The sequence below is a fragment of the Aotus nancymaae genome, unplaced genomic scaffold, assembly GCF_030222135.1.
Source record: "Aotus nancymaae isolate 86718 unplaced genomic scaffold, 86718_ANA_hifiasm-v0.15.2.pri h1tg000021l, whole genome shotgun sequence".
Lineage (NCBI taxonomy): Eukaryota > Metazoa > Chordata > Mammalia > Primates > Aotidae > Aotus > Aotus nancymaae.
In genome coordinates, this window is record NW_026988433.1 from 30,001,441 (window position 1) to 30,019,691 (window position 18,251).

General features: G+C 38.3%; 1 protein-coding gene across 1 annotated transcript in view; it reads left to right on the forward strand.

The window, feature by feature from the left end:
* Window positions 1-12,722: 12,722 nt before the first annotated feature.
* Window positions 12,723-18,251, forward strand: part of PAH (phenylalanine hydroxylase) — a 73,215-nt gene continuing 67,686 nt past the window's right edge. Inside the window, exons 1-2 of the mRNA XM_012469218.2 lie at window positions 12,723-12,893; window positions 17,020-17,127. Coding sequence (XP_012324641.2) covers window positions 12,834-12,893; window positions 17,020-17,127 — 168 coding nt within the window. The 5' untranslated portion in view covers window positions 12,723-12,833. The remainder of the gene's footprint in view (window positions 12,894-17,019; window positions 17,128-18,251) is intronic.

The window sequence follows — 18,251 nt, forward strand, 5'->3', positions numbered from 1 at the left end:
CTACTTAGGTATTGTGCAGACTACTTCTCCTTGCATTTCTTTGGTCAAATATTAGACCTGTAGTTACACTCAGCTGCAAGAAACTCTGGGAAAGGCGGGTTTTATTCTATTAAGGATTGAAGACAGCTAAAATTGAGTTTCTATTTCCATGAGAAAGAAAATGGAGCAAGCAGCTTTGTATGTCACAGCTCCCTTTCTTTCCTATCAAGTTGCCAAGCAATCCTAAATATCTGTGTAACTTCTAGGCAGACTTTCCACACTTTCATAACATTCATTGTTCAATGAGTAAACCAGGAACCCAGATGAATTTACACAGTTTATTGTTCAGGACACAATAGGCAACATGAAGTCCATGTTTTCATTGATTCTCCTTGTCCCTCAAGTCCTGTGGGTAAATGCAGAGTGGATCCATGTGGAGGCTGAGCATACAGTGGATCTGTTTCACAGCCAAGGAACACTGAGCTTAGGACATTCTGATCCCTTCAGAAGCTAATGGCAACTTCCTCAACCTCCTCTTCAAAGACAGGCATTATCTTTACCTTGGCATGGAAACAAATTTCCTTCTGGTGAGAGGCTGAAGACTTCATTATTATGGAATGTCTTCAGAGATAGACATGTTCTCTATCATTATTATACTGGTCAAGAAACAAATCTGCTGTCCGACCCAAAGGGACAAATTATCTCTAGTCTCTAAAGCTCTTTGCTGTGCATATGTCCTTGTAAAAGTAGTCCAAAACATGTAGAAATGCCTTGGAAATTGTCTCTAACATTCCCATCTTCTAGATTCTGTACAAATGCATAAAACTGGTTAAATAAGGGACTAGCTCTAGTTGCTGATAATAGTACATTGAATGTGACTGTTTTGCTTTGTTTTTGCTGCTTTGGAGTTTGAGACTTTCTACATAGGACATGCTAAGAGATGGTGAATCCCATTTTGCAGCATCAGACTCAATACTCACTGTAAGGATTTATAAGGACAAACCAAGAGACTAAAACAAATGGCCAGAAAGACTATTTCACTAGAGATGTGTCTATGTGCTGTGATACTTTTCTTTTGTTTCCACTGGAAGGGGAGAAGTTTTCTTCCTCTTTACCTTATACAAGTTAGGGAGGTTAAAAAGAACCTACCAGAGAACTTGGCCTATGTACTCTGTAATCTGGGGGTATAGAAACTGCCTAACTCATGTATAAAGGCAAGAAACTTGATAACGTCTTGGAATATTGAGCATAGACAGAGAGGAAGTCCAAAGAAGTCCTAAGATTTGTCATTAAGTTTAAAGTTTAAAATGGCAAGGTTTAGGGCCAGGGTGCAGTGGCTCACACCTGTAATCCCAGCACTTTGGGATCCCAAGGCGGGCAGAACACGAGGTCAGGAGATCGAGACTACCCTGGCCAACATGGTGAAACCCCGTCTCTACTAAAATACAAAAAATTAGCCAGGTGTGGTGGCACATGCCTGTAGTCCCAGCTACTTGGGAGGATGAGGCAAGAGAATCACTTGAACCCTGGAGGTGGATGTTGCAGTGAGCTGAGATCACACAACTGCATTCCATCTCAAAAAAAAAAAAAAAAAGGGAAGGTTTAGAACCATGCATAGTATGCTACTATTTGTGTAAGAAAAGGAGGGAAGGAATATATGCACATACACTAACATAAACAAATATTTGCTTAAAAATCTCTAGAAGAAAATGACAACATTGTTTATCTTTGGAGAGAAGAATCAGGTGCCTGATGAACAGGAGAATGTGAAATAATTTTCACTATGTTTTACATTTTGATGTTTGAGCCATATAAGTGCTCACCTCTTCAAAAATAAACAAAAGAAAAATTATATCTAAAAGAAAAAATTATATAACTTGGAGATTATATAACTTGGAACAAAAAAATAAAAATATAAGGAATAACTTCCAAATCAGAGGAGGAAAATTTGATCTATATGTTTAGTGGAAAGTTGAAAACCAGGAAATAAAATATATTAAAAGTACAGGAAATGAAAAATATAAAATAAAATTCCAGAAATATGTCCTAACATAAAAGTTATTATAATAAATGTAAATGAGTTAACCTTATTTATAAAAAGACAAAAACTATCAGATTAGCTTAAAACACTATATATACATATTTATATTTAAATGTTTGAATATACTTCTTGTGTTTTGCATTTTTTTGTCTTTCTTATGTATCAATTTCTAAAATGGGCATGTTAAAATGGCACTAACATTACTATATATATATTATATATATGTAATCTTGAAGAAACATATGTGTGTGTGTGTATGTGTGCCTGTATATATATATATATATACATATATATATATAAATACCTCCAAAAAATAAAAAATAACTATTCTTTGCCAGCATACATGAACATTTACAAAAATAATCCATATGTGCCTGGCCACAAATAAATCTTTAACAAAATCCAAAGACTCAAAATAAAGATTGAGCTCTTTAACCATAATAACACAATTAGAGATTTTAAAAAAACAGCTAAAAATAACCCAAGAGCCTGGGTTCAAATACCTTAAATTTAAATAATATACTCCTTAAAACTCCTGAGTTATTGAGAAAATTATATTCAAAACTTAAAAATGGAGAGAGATCCAAGATGGCTGATAACTAGCAGCTCGGTATTGTAGCTCTCAGTGAAAGTGCAGAGAACGAGAGGACGCCACACTTTCAGATGAATTTTTGTTGCTCATGGACCAGGAGATTCCCAGCAGAGGAGCCCCACGGGTCGCCAGCACGACTCTTGTGGCCGGCGCGGCTGTTTTGCCGGCACCTCGGCGCAGCAGTTCTTGGTGCAGAGTGAGCGGAACTGGGTTCCCTTTTGGCTGATGTTGTTTGGAGCTCCGGGAAGACAGAGTTGCCTATTCAGCTGATTGAAGGACGGACTCAAGAAGGGAGCTAGACTAGAGATTTCCAGGCAGAAAAGCACCATCTTTTCTGTTAACACCGCTGTTTTGGCCAGCGCAGTGGATTGCTCAGATTTCGGTGCTGGGAATCAACAAGTTGGACGTCCACTCAGAGACCTAATTTGAAAGTCGGTAATCACAAAGACGACAGGTGGATAAATTTACAATAATGGGAAGAAATCAGCCTAAAAAGGCTGAGAATACCCAAAATCAGAGTGTCTCTCCCTCTACAGGGGATCACAGTTCCTCATCAGCAACGGAACAAGGCCTGATGGAGAATGAGTGCATTCCATTAACAGAAGTAGGCTTCAGAAGGTAGATGTTAAGAAACTTCTGTGAATTAAAAGAACTTGTTCTAACCCAATGCAAAGAAACTAAGAACTTTGAAAAAAGGTTTGATGAAATCCTAATGAGAATAGACAATTTAGAGAGGAATATAAGTGAATTAATGGAGCTGAAAAACACAACACGAGAACTTTGTGAAGTATGCACAAGTTTTAACAGTTGAATTTATCAAGCAGAAGAAAGGATATCAGAGGTCGAAGACCAACTTAATGAAATAAAGTGAGAAGTCAAGATTAGAGAAAAAAGGATAAAAAGGAATGAGCAAAGACTCCAAGAAATATGGGACTATGTGAAAAGACCTAATCTACGTTTGATAGGTGTACCTGAATGTGACGAAGAGAATGAATCCAAGTTGGAAAATACTCTTCAGGATATTATTCAGGAAAACTTTCCCAACCTGGTAAGGCAGAACAATATTCAACTCTAGGCAATACAGAGAACACCACAAAGATATTCCTCAAGAAGACCAACCCCAAGGCACATAATCGTCAGATTCATTAGGGTTGAAATGAAGGAGAAAATACTAAGAGCAGCCAGAGAGAAAGGTCAGGTTACCCACAAAGGGAAGCCTATCAGGCTTACAGCAGATCTCTCAGCAGAAACCCTATAAGCCAGAAAAGAGTGGGGGCCGATATTCAACATCCTTAAAGAAAAGAACTTTCAATCCAGAATTTCATATCCAGCCAAACTAAGCTTCACAAGCGAAGGAAAAATAAAATCTTTTGTGAACAAGCAAGTACTTAGAGATTTCACCATCACCAGGCCTGCTTTACAAGAGCTTCTGAAAGAAGCACTACACATATAAAGGAACAACCAATATCAGCCTTTCCAAAAATATATCAAAAAGTAAACAGCATTAACATAATGAAGAACTTACATGAGCTAATGGGCAAAACAGCCAGCTAGCATCAAATGGCAGTATTAAACTCATATATACTGTTAACTGGATAAAAAGCCAAAACCCATCAGTATGCTGTATCCAGACCCATCTCACATGCAACGATACAAAAGACTCAGAACAAAGGGACGGAGGAAGATTTACCAACCAAACAGAGAGCAAAAATAAATAAATAAATAAAAAGCAGGAGTTGCAATTCTCACCTCTGATAAAATAGACTTTAAAGCAACAAAGATCAAAAGAGGCAAAGAAGGACATTACACAATGGTAAAAGGATCAATGCAACAAGAAGAGCTGACAATCCTAAATATACATGCACCCAATACAGGAGCACCCAGATACATAAGACAAGTTCTTAATGACTTATAAAGAGACTTAGCCTCCCACACAATAATAGTGGGAGACTGTAACATCACATTGTCAATAGTAGACTGATCAACGAGATAGAAAATTAACAAGGACATCCAGGACTTGAACTCAGACCCAGAACAAGTAAACTTAATCAACATTTATAGAACTCTCCACTTCAAATACACAAAACACACATTCTTATCAGTACCATATGACACCTATTCCAAAAGTGACTACACAATTGGAAGTAAATCACTCCTCAATAATTGCATAGCATTTCATAGGTTTAAATGAAATATTGGTTGGCTGCTTGTTTGTTATTTTCTTCCCTTATTCCTTCCTGTCTCCATTGTTAAGCACAATTATCGGCATAAAAGAGGTTTTCAATTCCCATTTTTAGACTGCATTCTAGCCTGGGCAATAGAGCAATACTCCCATTCTCTCTCCCTCTTTCTCTTCCTTTTTTTTCCTCTTGTTCATTCATTTTTTTTCTTTCTCTCTTTCTTTCTTCCTTTTTTCCTTCTAAAAAAAACAAAAACAAAATTTAGAAGTGAATAATAGTACAAATATTAAATACATCAAATTAAGGAAACAGCTAAAATAGTGCTTAAAAGTACTCTATTTCAAATGAACTTATCAGGTAGCAAAGAGGTCGAAAACAAATGAGCTAAGTGCTCAACTTGAGAAGTTCAGAAAAGACTAACAAAACAAACTCAAGGAAACAGCAAAGAAAAGTGGCAAGAAGGAAATAAAATAGGAAACAACACTAACATGAGAGGTCAGTTTTATTTATTATTATTTTATTTTATTTTAATTTTTTGAGAAAGAGTTTCACTCTTGTTGCCCAGGCTGAACGTGGTGTCCAAGGTCGCGCCAGGCTGGAGTGCAATGGCGTGACCTTGGCTACCACGTTCAGCTAATTTTTTGTATTTTTAGTGAGACTCGGTTTCACCATGTTGGCCAGGCTGGTCTTAAACTCCTGACCTCAGGTGATCCACACTCCTCGGCCTCACAAAAGTGCTGGGATTACAGGTGTGAGCCACTGTGCACGGCCAGAGGTCAGTTTTATAAAATGCTGATTCTTAAGGACAAATATCTGGAGATGGGAAAAGGAACAATTAAATAAAATGCAGACACAATAGAGCTTTAAAAAGTAAGAAGGGAATGCTATGAACAGTAATATGCTCATTTCAATAAGACCTTGACAAATTGAATTATTATCTGGAAAAATGTAAAATTAAAAGAAATTGAAAACATGAATAGATCATTAACAGTTAAATATGCTGAAATATAATATATTACTTTTTTCTGCTTCCTCCCCAAATTTCAGGCCCAGTATATTTACAAGAGGGCCTACCAAATCCTTAAGGAAGAAAAAATTTTTATCTTCTACAAGATATTCTAGATATTATTAAAGCTGTGCAATTTCTTGTATAAGTTTACTGTAATCTTGATTTCAAAATGAGATGACAGTACAAGTAATGAAATTGCAGTTTCATTCACTAAAATACATAGGTAAAACATTCTATATAAAATATGAGCTAACCATATTTAATAGTGTAGTTTAACATCTGAAAAAAATTGTCAGTAGAATTCACCATATGAATAGGCTAAAAGAAACACATCACATAATTTGCTCAGTAGATGCAAAAGAAGGCACTTGTTAAATTTAACCCTCCATGATAAAAACAAACAAATCTCAGCACACTAGAGACAAAAGGGATTTCATAAATTCGATGATGGGTATATCATCAAAAATTGATATCAAACATAACACTAATGGAGAAATTTTGGCTGCATTTATGTATTTTTGGGGGGGTACACGTGATATTTTAATACACGTATACCATGTGTAAAGATCATATTAGTGTAACTGGGATATCCATCACTTCAAACTTTTTGTGTTGGGAACATTACAATTCTCTTCTAGCTATTTTTTTTAAATTATTATACTTTAAGTTCTGGGATGTGTGTTCAGAATGTGCAGGTTTGTTACATAGGTATACACGTGCCATGGTGGTTTGCTGCACCCATCAACCCATCATCTACATTAGCTATTTCTTCTAATGCTATTCCTCCTTTAACCCCCACCCCCTGACACACCCCACCCGATATGTGATATTCCCCTCCCTGTGTCCATGTGTTCTCACTGTTCAACTCCCACTTACAGGTGAGAACATGCAGTGTTTGATTTTATGTTCCCGTGTTAGTTTGCTGAGAATGATGGTTTCCAGCTTCATTTATGTCCCTGCAAAGGACATGAACTCATCCTTTTTTATGGCTGCATAGTATTCCACGGTGTATATGTACCACATTTCTTTTATCCAGTCGTTCCTTAATGGGCATTTGGGTTGGCTCCAAGTCTTTGCTATTGTGAACAGTGCTGCAATAAACATATGTGTGCATGTGTCTTTATAGTAGAAAGATTTATAATCCTTTGGGTATATACTCAGTAATGGGATTGCTAGTATTTCTGGTCCTAAATACATGAGGAATAGCCACACTGTCTTCCACAATGGTTGAGCTAATTTACACTCCCACCAACAGTGTAAGAGTGTTCCTATTTCTCCACATCCTCTCCAAGCATCTGTTGCATCTGTTGTTCTCTGACTTTTTTTTTTTCCAATCTGAGTCTTTATTCAGTTTCAAGCTGATTCCTAGTTGTATATATGGTCATTTTAAGCATAATGGAGCTCCATAATGAGCTATGATATTAAAAGTTGCATTTATTCCACTAGCATTGTAAACCTTGTGTAAAAAATATGTATTTTTTTGTACTATAGGTTCTGGGGTACATGTGCAGATCTTGCAGGATTGTTGCATAGGTACATACATGGCAAGGTGGTTTGCTGCCTCCATCCCCCCATCACCTATATCTGGCATTTCTCCCTATGTTATCCCTCCCTAACCTCCCCACCCCTTGCTGTCCCTTCCTTAGCGCCCCCCCAATAGATCCCATTGTGTGATGCTCCCCTGCTTCCCTCCCTGTGTTCATGTGCTCTCATTGTTCAACATCTGCCTATGAGTGAGAATATGCAGTATTTGGTTTTCTGTTCTTATGTCAGTTTGCTGAGAGTGATGGTTTCCAGATTCATCAATGTCCCTACAAAGAACATGAACTCATCCTTTTTATGGCTGTGTAGTATTCCATGGTGTATATGTGCCACATTTTCTTTGTCCAGTCTATCATTGATGGGCATTTGGGTTGGTTCCAGGCCTTTGCTATTGTAAATAGGGCTGCAATGAACATAGGTGAGCATGTGTCTTTAATAGAACGATTTATAATCCTTTGGGTATATACTCAGTAATGAGATTGCTGGGTCAGATGGAATTTCTATTTCTAGATCCTTGAAGAATCACCACACTGTCTTATTCATAGTAAAATTATAGATCCAGCATGTATGCCTACTATTACTGCTACTGTTATTCAAATGTCCCCAGATAAACCAATACATTCAAAGCTAAATCAATAAAAATGTAGCTAAAAATGGAAGAGTAAATGTTTAATAGATAAGTAAACACTGGGAAGAAGGAGAGCAAAAAGGGGGGGACTTGCCAATCAGATATTAAGATATACTAACAAACCATACTGTAGTAATTGACAGGATAATTGTGACACAAGAAGAGACACAATGAAATAAACCAGTGGGATGAAATTGAACCTCAGAGACAGACTCAAGTATAAATGGGAACTTGATAAACTCCATGTGGTACCAAGAGTCAAAGAAGTGTCTCCTGCTATGCCTTTCGGAGAAGAGATTCTTTCGTCTCCTCTTGGAAACCTCTGAATGTAAAAATGTCAATGGAAGAAGAGTCTTTATACCCAACATAGACTCGTAATGTGGAGAGAGAAATAAAACAACTGAGTCTTTGCATAGTCCACATACAGAAGAGATGGCAGGTAGATTAAAGATCTAGATATAAAAGTTCTAGGTGACAGAGAGAAGAGCACCTCTTTGGAACTTTGGGAGGGGAAAGGACTTCTTAAACAATACTCAATGGCACAACTTGTTTTATTGTCATTTAATCAAGGAAGAACACCAGTTGACAGTTAACTGACAGTGATAAATTGGGAGGCAATGTGTTCAGAGACTGAGTAGGGCACAGAGCTAATATTTGGACCATACAAATTATTGCAGCAAATCAACAAGACAGGAATCCTAGTAGAAACATGGGCAGAGAATATGCTGATAAACTATTTATAGCATGGGAAATCTAAGAGGTATAAGTATATAAAGAGATGCTCAAACTCATTGGTTATGAGAGAAATTCAACTTAAAAACAGCAACAAGACACCAGCTCATGCTGATCAGACTGGCAAAAACTCTGACTTTTGGAGAACAGCACATATTAGGTATACCCAGCCACAGGAACTCTTTCGCCTGCTGGTGGGCATGTAGACTGGTCCAAGCCACTCTAAAGGGCAATCTGGCAACACTTTGTGAAATTAAGAGTACGTGTTCCCTGTGATTCATAACCCCACTCCTCTATCCCAGAAAATTTCTACCCCAGGCCTATAAGGGAAAAAAGATAAGGAAATTTATCACAGTATTGTTTGGGGTGGTGAAAAGTAGAAGTGACTTAGATGTCCATAACTGGAAAATAAAGAAGTCAAATGTGGCGGATACACACAGGGATACTCTGAACCAATTACAAAAGCAAAGAACTAGATATATATTCAGCAGCATGGCTAGATCCTAAGAACACAGTTGAAAGAAAAAGTTAGAAATGATGAAATCTATAGTACATCCACAGATTATAGTAAATCTATAGTGCCATATTACATATCCATGAAAAAATACATATATGCACAAACATTTCCATGTATTTTACAAGTTCAAGGCTAAATATCATATTAGAGAAGTTGCCTCTGGGGAAAGGCAATGAGAGTGGGGAATTATGACAGAAGAGAATGAATAAAAAAAACAAGAGAAGGGTCATGTAGATTTTGATTCTGTGCCATGAACTCATGGGTTATGATTAACCCAACTTCCTGCACATGAAGATAAACAAGAAAGGACTGATAAACCTGCAATGGTTGGGTAATCTTCAACTTCCAAATCAGTGAAGGTCAGCTCTAAGTTTGCCAAGAACACAATTTCTCATCTTGCGACATGGTGCCCACCTCTGTGCAGCCTTAAAAAATACCTCAGTGGTCTACAGACTGACTGTGCCTGCTTCTTCAAGACATGTCATTTTTCCTCAATTTCCTTAGCACCCCGCACCGCCCTCATTATAGCAACACATTGCTTTCCATCCAAATTGAACAAAAAGAACTTAAAAATCATCTGCAAAATTTATGGCACAAGAAATCTCTTATTTTTATCTTAGTGCATAAATAATTTTTTAATTTTTGCCAGAATAATTTTTTTTAAAAGAAGCAATTAGTTTTTCTTCTCTGAGATAGTAGACAATTAAATGTGCTCTTCTCTCAACCTGGATCTGGGGCACTTTTATGTGAGATAGGATTAAAAATTCCATTTCTGTACAACCACTATGGAGAACAGTTTGGCAGCTCCTCAAAAAACTGAAAATAGAGCTACTATATGATCCAGTGATCCCACTGCTGGGTATATACCCAGAAGAAGGGAAATCAGTGTATCAAAGAGCTGTCTGCTCTCTTATGTTTGTTGCGCCACTGTTCACAATAGCGAAGATTTGGAAGCAACCCAAGTGTCCATTAACATGGTTTTTTTAAAAATGTGATACTTTTATACAAAATAAAGCACTATTCAGCCATCAAAACAAATGAGATCCTGTCATTTGTAACAACATGGACAGAACTGTAGGTCATTAGGTCAAATGAAATAAGCCAGGCACAGAAAGCCAAACATCACATGTTCTCACTCATATGTGGGGTCTAAAAATCAAAACAATTTGATTCATGGAGCTAGAGAGTAGAGGGATAATTACCAGAGGCAGGGAAGCGTAGTGGGGGCCTGGAGGGGAGGTAGAAATTGTAAATGGGTAAACAAAAAATAGGAAGAATGAATAAGATCTAGTATTTGATAGTATAACAGGGTGACTATAGTCAAAATAATTTAAGTGTACATTTAAAAATACTTGAAAAGTATAATTGGGTTGTTTGTAACACAAAAGATAAATGCTTGAGGGTGGATGCCCCATTTTCAGTGATGTGACTATTACACATTGCATGCCTGTATCAAAATACTGCACATAAAGGCATACATCTACTATGTTCCCACAAAAATTAAAAATTAAAAAAAAATTCCATTTTTAACTGATATAGAGAGAAGGAAGAAAAGATATCATTTTGTTGTCCTAAAAATCACATTGTCCTGAATGCAAACTGGAAAGAAAAAGTATTTGAGAGCCAGTGCAGCACGTTGGTGTTGGGTGAAACACAGTTTGAATTTGGGCCATTTGTTTAAACTTTCTGGGCCTCAGTTTCTGTCCCTATTAAGAGAGAGTGCATAGTTCATGGGATTTTTGAGAGGAAGAAGTGAAACTATGCATGTGGAGAGCTTGGCACAGTGTCTTAAGATAGAGTGCATGCAAATAAATAGATAACATTATTTGCTTTTCTTTATTGCATGTCTGTAATATCTTAGGGGCTGTCACATTCATTGCCCTCAAGCAGCATCAAGGGATGACATGATGTTTGTAAGAAAATCCTGAGGCTGAGGAATACTACAGTAGAAAAATACTGGAGTCAGATAAAGGATACAGATTCACCTGAGGATGGAAATCAAGGTCTTGGCCTTCGATATTTAACAACATTGAGCTTCCAACTTATTATGGAAAATATTCATCAATAGTTCCTTTTGGATAGAAATTAACACTTGTTATGTCTGTATTCTTAGCAGACAGTAGAAATCCTGGCACATCATAGAGGCTTAAGGAATCTTAAACATCCCTTAAAATTCTCATTTTAAAGACAAAAACAAAACAAAACAAACAAACAAAAAAACTAAGACACGGACTTGACCAAAGCTACACAGCTATCAGTGGTAGAACCAAAAGTTAAACCGCTTGTTTTGAATCCTAAACCTGAGTTTTTATGTTTTTTAAATTTTTTTTCTTGTCAGATCCTTGGTCAAAGATCAGTGGGAGGAGAGGGATGGGTTTCTAGCAGTCTTTATTATTGACTTATTTTCTTACAGCCTATTAATTTCTCTTGAGAAAATACTAAGTGGCACTCAAGGTTTGCCCTGAGTTTTCACAGCCTTTCGGAACTTCTGAACCTCCTTTCCAGCATTCTTTCATACTTTGTTTTACCTGCTGGTCACTAAAGGCTCACGTCAGTCTCATCCTCTGAAAAGTGTGGTTAATGACATCTGAAGACCACTGGCTATTTGAAGACCACTGGCCAACACCCACCAGCTCACTCCTAGACCACCCCCCACTTTACTTTCTTCAAAAGACTTATCCCTGCCTAAACTTATTTATGTGTTTATTTTCTGGGTGCCCTCCAGAATGGTAGCATGGCTGGGGATGCAGAGTCTATTTTGTTCATTGCTGTATTACCAAAGACTAGAACACCACCAAGCACACAGTACAGGTCTCAGTAATTACTTATTGTCAAATTTATATGGACATGTTTTTAAACAGTATCTTCCATTTACTGAATGTTTATTCAGAAGAACTGTACTAAATTTTAATGCATTTCTTTATTCCTATTATTAAAATCTGCCAGCAAGGTTGCTCTACTACCTTCTTTTCGAGCTTCAGCAGCAGTTATGTGAATAGCTGGAGAACACCAGACTGGATTTAAACCCAGATCGCTCTTACATTTGCTCTTCACCTGCTGTGGTCGGCGTTCAAGTGCCCTCTAGCTGTAGTTTTCTGAAGTCAGCGCACAGCAACACAGTGTGCTTAGAGGTTAACAGGAAAATAACAACAAAATCTCAATGAGAATCCTGACTGTTTCGTGGGGGGCAGGTGGGGTGGATTATTAATATAATTGTTAAATCAGAGGGTCGCAGGCTTATTCCAATTGCAGAGAACCCGCTTTCCAGGATTCTGAGAGTCCCGGAAGTGCCTAAACCTGCCCTTGGCCTCTTCCCATCACCCAGTGCGGGCAGCCAAGTGGTGCCTCCCGCGTCTGCTACACCCTCCCTCGGACCCTCCCCTCCGGCCCGTCCAGGGCAGGTGACTTGAAGGAGCAGGCAGGCTGCCCTGGCCTCCTGCGTCAGGACAACGCCCACCAGGGGCGTTACTGTGCCGGATGCACCGCGCAAGAGACACCCTTTGTAACTCTCCTCTCCACCCTAATGCCAGGTTAAAACCCTCAGCCCCACGTGCTGTTTGCAAACCTGCCTGAGGCCCTAAAAAGCCAGAGACCTCACTCCCGGGGAGCCAGCATGTCCACTGCAGTCCTGGAAAACCGAGACTTGGGCAGGAAACTCTCTGACTTTGGACAGGTGAGCCACAGCACTGTGAGCTGCTCAGGTAGGGGAGTTTGGGCCTCCAGAGAAAGAGATCTGAAGTCTGCTGGTGCTTCCTAGTTTCATAAGCTTAGTAAGAAGTCTGAATTCCCTGGAAGCTCATGAGAATGTTCAGGAAGTCAACAGACAAATGTCCTCAACAATGGTTTCTAAGTGTGAGAACATCTGTCCTGTGTGGCTTTCACAGGAATGAGTGAGCGTTGCTTTAAGTGGCTGGGGATCTGGCCTCCAGAACTGCCACCAGTTAGCTGTGTGTCTTTGGACAAGTTACTGTCCCTTTCTATTGTCTGTTTACTCTTCTGTACACTGAAGGGGCTGGTCCCTAATGATCTGGGGTTGGAGATGGGGTCCTCTAGTTCTCTTCCATAATATTTATAAAGTGCTCTCAGCCAGGTATCAAAATGGCAGAATTATAACTATCCACCTTTCACTTTGGGAAGACGATGAGGCATGAAGAGAATTTAGGCAGAAACTTAGACCTGGGGAGGCAGGAACTAAGCAGAGAGGAAAATGACCAAGAGTTAGCCCTGGGCGTGGAATATGAAAGAACCCTAAATGTGACTTGGAAATAATGGCCAAGGTATATTCCATTCTCCAGGATATGTTGGCATTTTCTTGAGGTGAACAATTGCAGAATACATTCTTTAATATAACCTATATATTTACCCAAGGCAGGAAGTCTACTCCCGGACTCTGAGATTCAGTCGTAAAGCCCAGGCCTGGGAGGTAATGTGAGTCTGCAGGCCCTGTCATCTGCAGGATTAGGGAGAAGAGTTGTCAGGAGAGAACAGGAGGCTGCTGTTAAACTGTTAAAGTTAGTATAACTAGAAAGACTGCAGAACTTTGGACTGATTTTTTTTAATCCTTAAAAAAAAAAAGGTGGATGGCTCTTAGGAGACAGAACTTACCTTGCAGAGGAACAGCGTGAGAGTCAGTGTTCCTGGGAGAGATCCTGGCTTCATCCTCCACGTAGTTTCAGGGCTGCTGGCAATAGGGTCCCTACAGCTGTGGGAAAGGGTTAGGGGCAGGGATTTGGTCAGGAAAATATGGGGCTTTAAAGTTCTTTATAAAGCACTTTGTAGATTGAGAATCCACAAATAGTATTAATATCAACCAAAAGTAGTGTCTTGTTATAGAGTAAATGTGAATTTGCAGACACATTTAGGGAAAAGTTATAATTCAAAAAAAATTAGGCTGTAGATTTATCAATGGTTCCAACATTTTCTGTGGTTAAGAATCACCTGAGATGGTTTTGAAACGGCAGATTCTAAGACAACCTGATTTAATTAGGTTTAGGTAAAGCCCAGGGAACTACATTATAAGAAGGAATCACTAGGAAATTCTGGAGTTGAGATCCAAGGAACGCTCATTGAGAAACACTGATTTAGAAAGCATATGGAGAGAATGGAGCAAGTGAAGGGGGATCAGCATGGTGAAATGTAGGCTGTTAGGAGTGGTATTGACTAACTGCTGACTGGACCAGAGTAAATCTTTGACTGCAAGAAAACAGAGAACTGAATTCCCACATTATGTTCATAGCAAGGGGAATTATATAGAACAACTGATAATTAGGAACTTGAGTTCTTGACCAGCCTCCACTACCTTTGTGACCTCGGTGAGTTATTTTCTCCCTTTGCCTCTGGGTTTTGCTCATCTCTAGTGTGAGGGAGTTTAACTAGGTGAGCACTAAGGACAAATCAGTCTGTGTGAGTCAGTTATTATTTCCACATGGCATCAAATGTCAAGTGGAAAGCATAAAGAAGTGATTGTGCACTTGGGATGAGGGGCACAAACATTTCCTAAGAGAAGTGAGACCCAAGAGAGCCTTTAAGGAAGGGTGAGATCTTGGAAAGAGAAATTTGGTGATTTACTCTAATGAAGAGTTAAAAAGGCAAGAAAGAAAGCAGCTTGGCTGGAAAGGAGGTTCCTGTAGATGGGCCTCCAGAGGTGAGGTACCACAGAGACTGCCAAATACCAGCAAAAAGCACTTTATCCTGATGATCGTGGGGAGGGAGCCTTTGAGGGATTATAAGTAGAAGAAGGAAACAAGAAAAATTGTCTTACGCTGGATCAATGCAGGCCACTAAGAAATGGTTTCAGGTGATGGCAGTGGGAACAAAAAAGGGCCTGGCACCCAGAGACATTTCTGGAGAAGATGAGATCAGACTTGGCGTTTGGCTGAACACATGCTGGAGTCGGGTAGGAGTGATTGAATTTAAAGCCCGGGTACATTCAAGTCTGAATTGCCCTGGTCAAAGGTGGCATCTGTTGATGTGTATCAGAAATATCTTACTTTTCTCGGAAGCCAACAGGAGAAAAGAGTGTTGCCAAGTGAACTAGAAACAGGAAAATCTTTTGTCATTTCTATGAAACTGGAAAGAACCAGGCTCAGTGTTCTTTGGTAGGAAGAACACGGAAGTCAGAGACTCTTCTGTACCTCTCTGGCAGGGTTTAAAAGGGGGAAGGAGAATAGAGGCTGCGAGAGATTGTGATTCATGGACAGTATGCAGAGATCAAATAACCTGGGTTCAGATCCTGGCTCCACTGCTGTGTAACTATAGGCAAGTTACTTAACCTCTCTAAGCCTCAATTTTGTCATCAATAAAAGGGGGCACTTGGTGCATAATAAAACCTACCTCTTACATTGTTGCCAAAATTACATAAGATAATACAGATCAAGTGCTTATTATAATATCTGGAAATTATAGTCTCTAAATAAATGGTACGTTAACAGTTTTTTAGAAAGATAACATCGTGATCAAAATAGGGATATTTAACAGTTTAGTCTTCCATTTCATTTGAAGCTCGCTATAATCACTCTTGCTGGTAAATATGGTTTTGCCTTCACACCTCAGTTTCATGGGATATTTGGGGAAAAATCTGAATTTTCTGAATTGAAAGAATTTTTTGCTAAGGGTCATCAGTATTCATGCAGGGCTTGTTATTCTGAGTCACTAAGAGACTCTTAACACAGCCTTCTCTCATTGAGATGATGTAACGTCCATTCCATTAATTTCATTAACTTGCTTACAAGAGAGTAATTGTTCTGCAAATTTTTTTCTTCCCGGTTTTAGGTACCTGCTGTTTATTGTAGACACACGTAGAATTTTATATATTATTTTCAAACTTAGGCTAATGTTTAAGCAAACTCTGGAATGTCAGTCCTAACCCCACCTTTGTTTTCTGTCACATGCATGTAGTAAGTGCTAGATCCTGGACATTCTTTGAGTTTTAGTTTAAGACTAAATTTATCTTCTGATAAGTTATTTGTGTACTTTCATGAATTTTGTGACTCTTTCTCAACAATTGGCTATTTCAGATCTCAGCATATGGGAACAAGTTAATACTTGCTGAGATCTTTGCCAAAAGTCAAGAGGTCATTTTTGTGTATTTATAATATTTCCATCATTTTTATATATTTCTTAATATTCTATTAAAACTGATCTTTTCCTTTTTTCATTATCTGAATACTGTTTTGACAGAGATTGTTTTTAGGATGCCTTTATAGATGAGAAAACTAAGAAAGCTGAGTGATTTGCCCAAAGTAGTCCACTTGGAAAATGAAAGAGAGAGGATTCCAACCCAGGTCTTAGGACTCAAAAGCCTGTGCATGTTCTATTTTTAGTACTTTCCATAATGTGTTTCTCAATGTCTTTCTGGGACATTTTATAAACTATATTATATCATCTCTAAGGATCTTTTGATTTGTTATGTATGTGTCTATTAAGTTAAATTTTGAGCTCCTAAAAGATAGAACATTGTCTTATTCATCTTTAAATTTCTCAGAGCCCAAATAGTGCCTGGAACTTAGTAGGTGCTCATTAAAAGGTATTGAATTTACAGGATTGAATGGTAACATCAATGAATAATTGAAGCTTCCTTAAGTTGATAACTGACCCAGTAGCATCATTGAACATTTAATTGCCCTGGACTTACTTATTTTCCACCACACTACATATTTCTATATGGAATATAGAAATTCTTTGTACTGCAAGACTTAACTAGAAGAAAGTGTTCATGTTTGCTTTGTTCATGGAGGTTTAATAGGAATGAAGTGCTGAACTGTGGAAAATGTTTTAACCAAATGCATCTTATCCTGTAGGAAACAAGCTATATTGAAGACAACTCCACTCAAAATGGTGCCATATCACTGATCTTCTCACTCAAAGAAGAAGTTGGTGCATTGGCCAAAGTATTGCGATTATTTGAGGTCAGTGCTTCATTTATGTTTGCTTGGATAATGGCATAGCAAACTTCCATGTTATTTTCTAGTTAGATGCAATGAAAAGAATTCAGGATCTGGAACAGGAAGATTTGATTTTCAGCTCAGGTTCTTACATTAACCAACTGTGTGACCTTACCTAAGTCATTCAATCTCTCTGAGCTTCCGTTTTTCCATTCACAATATGGTGCTGATGATATAATGGACTTTGCTTATCAAACACAAATTCCAAGGTCATTATTAAGAATTTCAAGAAAGTTGCAAAGAACATGAAACCCCAAGTGTGATTCCTGTGGGATGACACTGGTTACACATCCCAGGAGCTGGCCCTGGCTTCAGACCTCTTTTATCAAGCTTTCCTTGAATTAATTACAATCTTCTCAGTGTTCCCAAAGCACTTCTTACTTTTAACTGCAGCACTTCTTTGCGTGCTCAGTGTTTACATTTATGTCTAGCCCTGAGGATGGTTTCTTCAAGAAGAGAAACTTGCCTCAGTCATCTTTACATACTCAACAGAACCTGAGTTTTATATACCTTGTGTTCAATTAAGAATGAAATTCAATCTAAAGAAAAAGAAGTTTTTAACTTAATAAGTTCTTTTTAAGTAAAAAAAGTGTTTTAAAAGTCTCTTTTCACTTTTTGAGCCAATTGATTTTTTTTTCGAGAGTCTTACTCTGTCACTCAGGCTGGAATGTGGTGGCGTGATCTCAGCTCACTGCAACCTCCACCTCCCAGGTTTGAATGATTCTCATGCCTTAGCCTCCTGAGTAGCTGGGACTACAGGCACATGCCACGATGCCTGGCTAATTTTCATGTTTTTAATAGAGACAGGGTTTTGTCATATTGCCCAAGCTGATCAGGAACTCCTGGGCTCAAGTGATGGGCCTGCCTTGGCCGCCTAAAGTGCTGGGATTACAGGTGTGGGCTACCAGGCCTGGCCAAATCCAATTAATTTTTATCCTGAATTTTTAAATATAATTAAATCTTGTGATTGAATATATGAATAAATAGAGAAAAGACAGATTTCTTATCTAGAATTCCAAATAATTTAAGTAGTGGGTTTTGTATAGTGACTTTTTTTTTTTCCAAAAAGTACCCTATGGAAGGGCGAA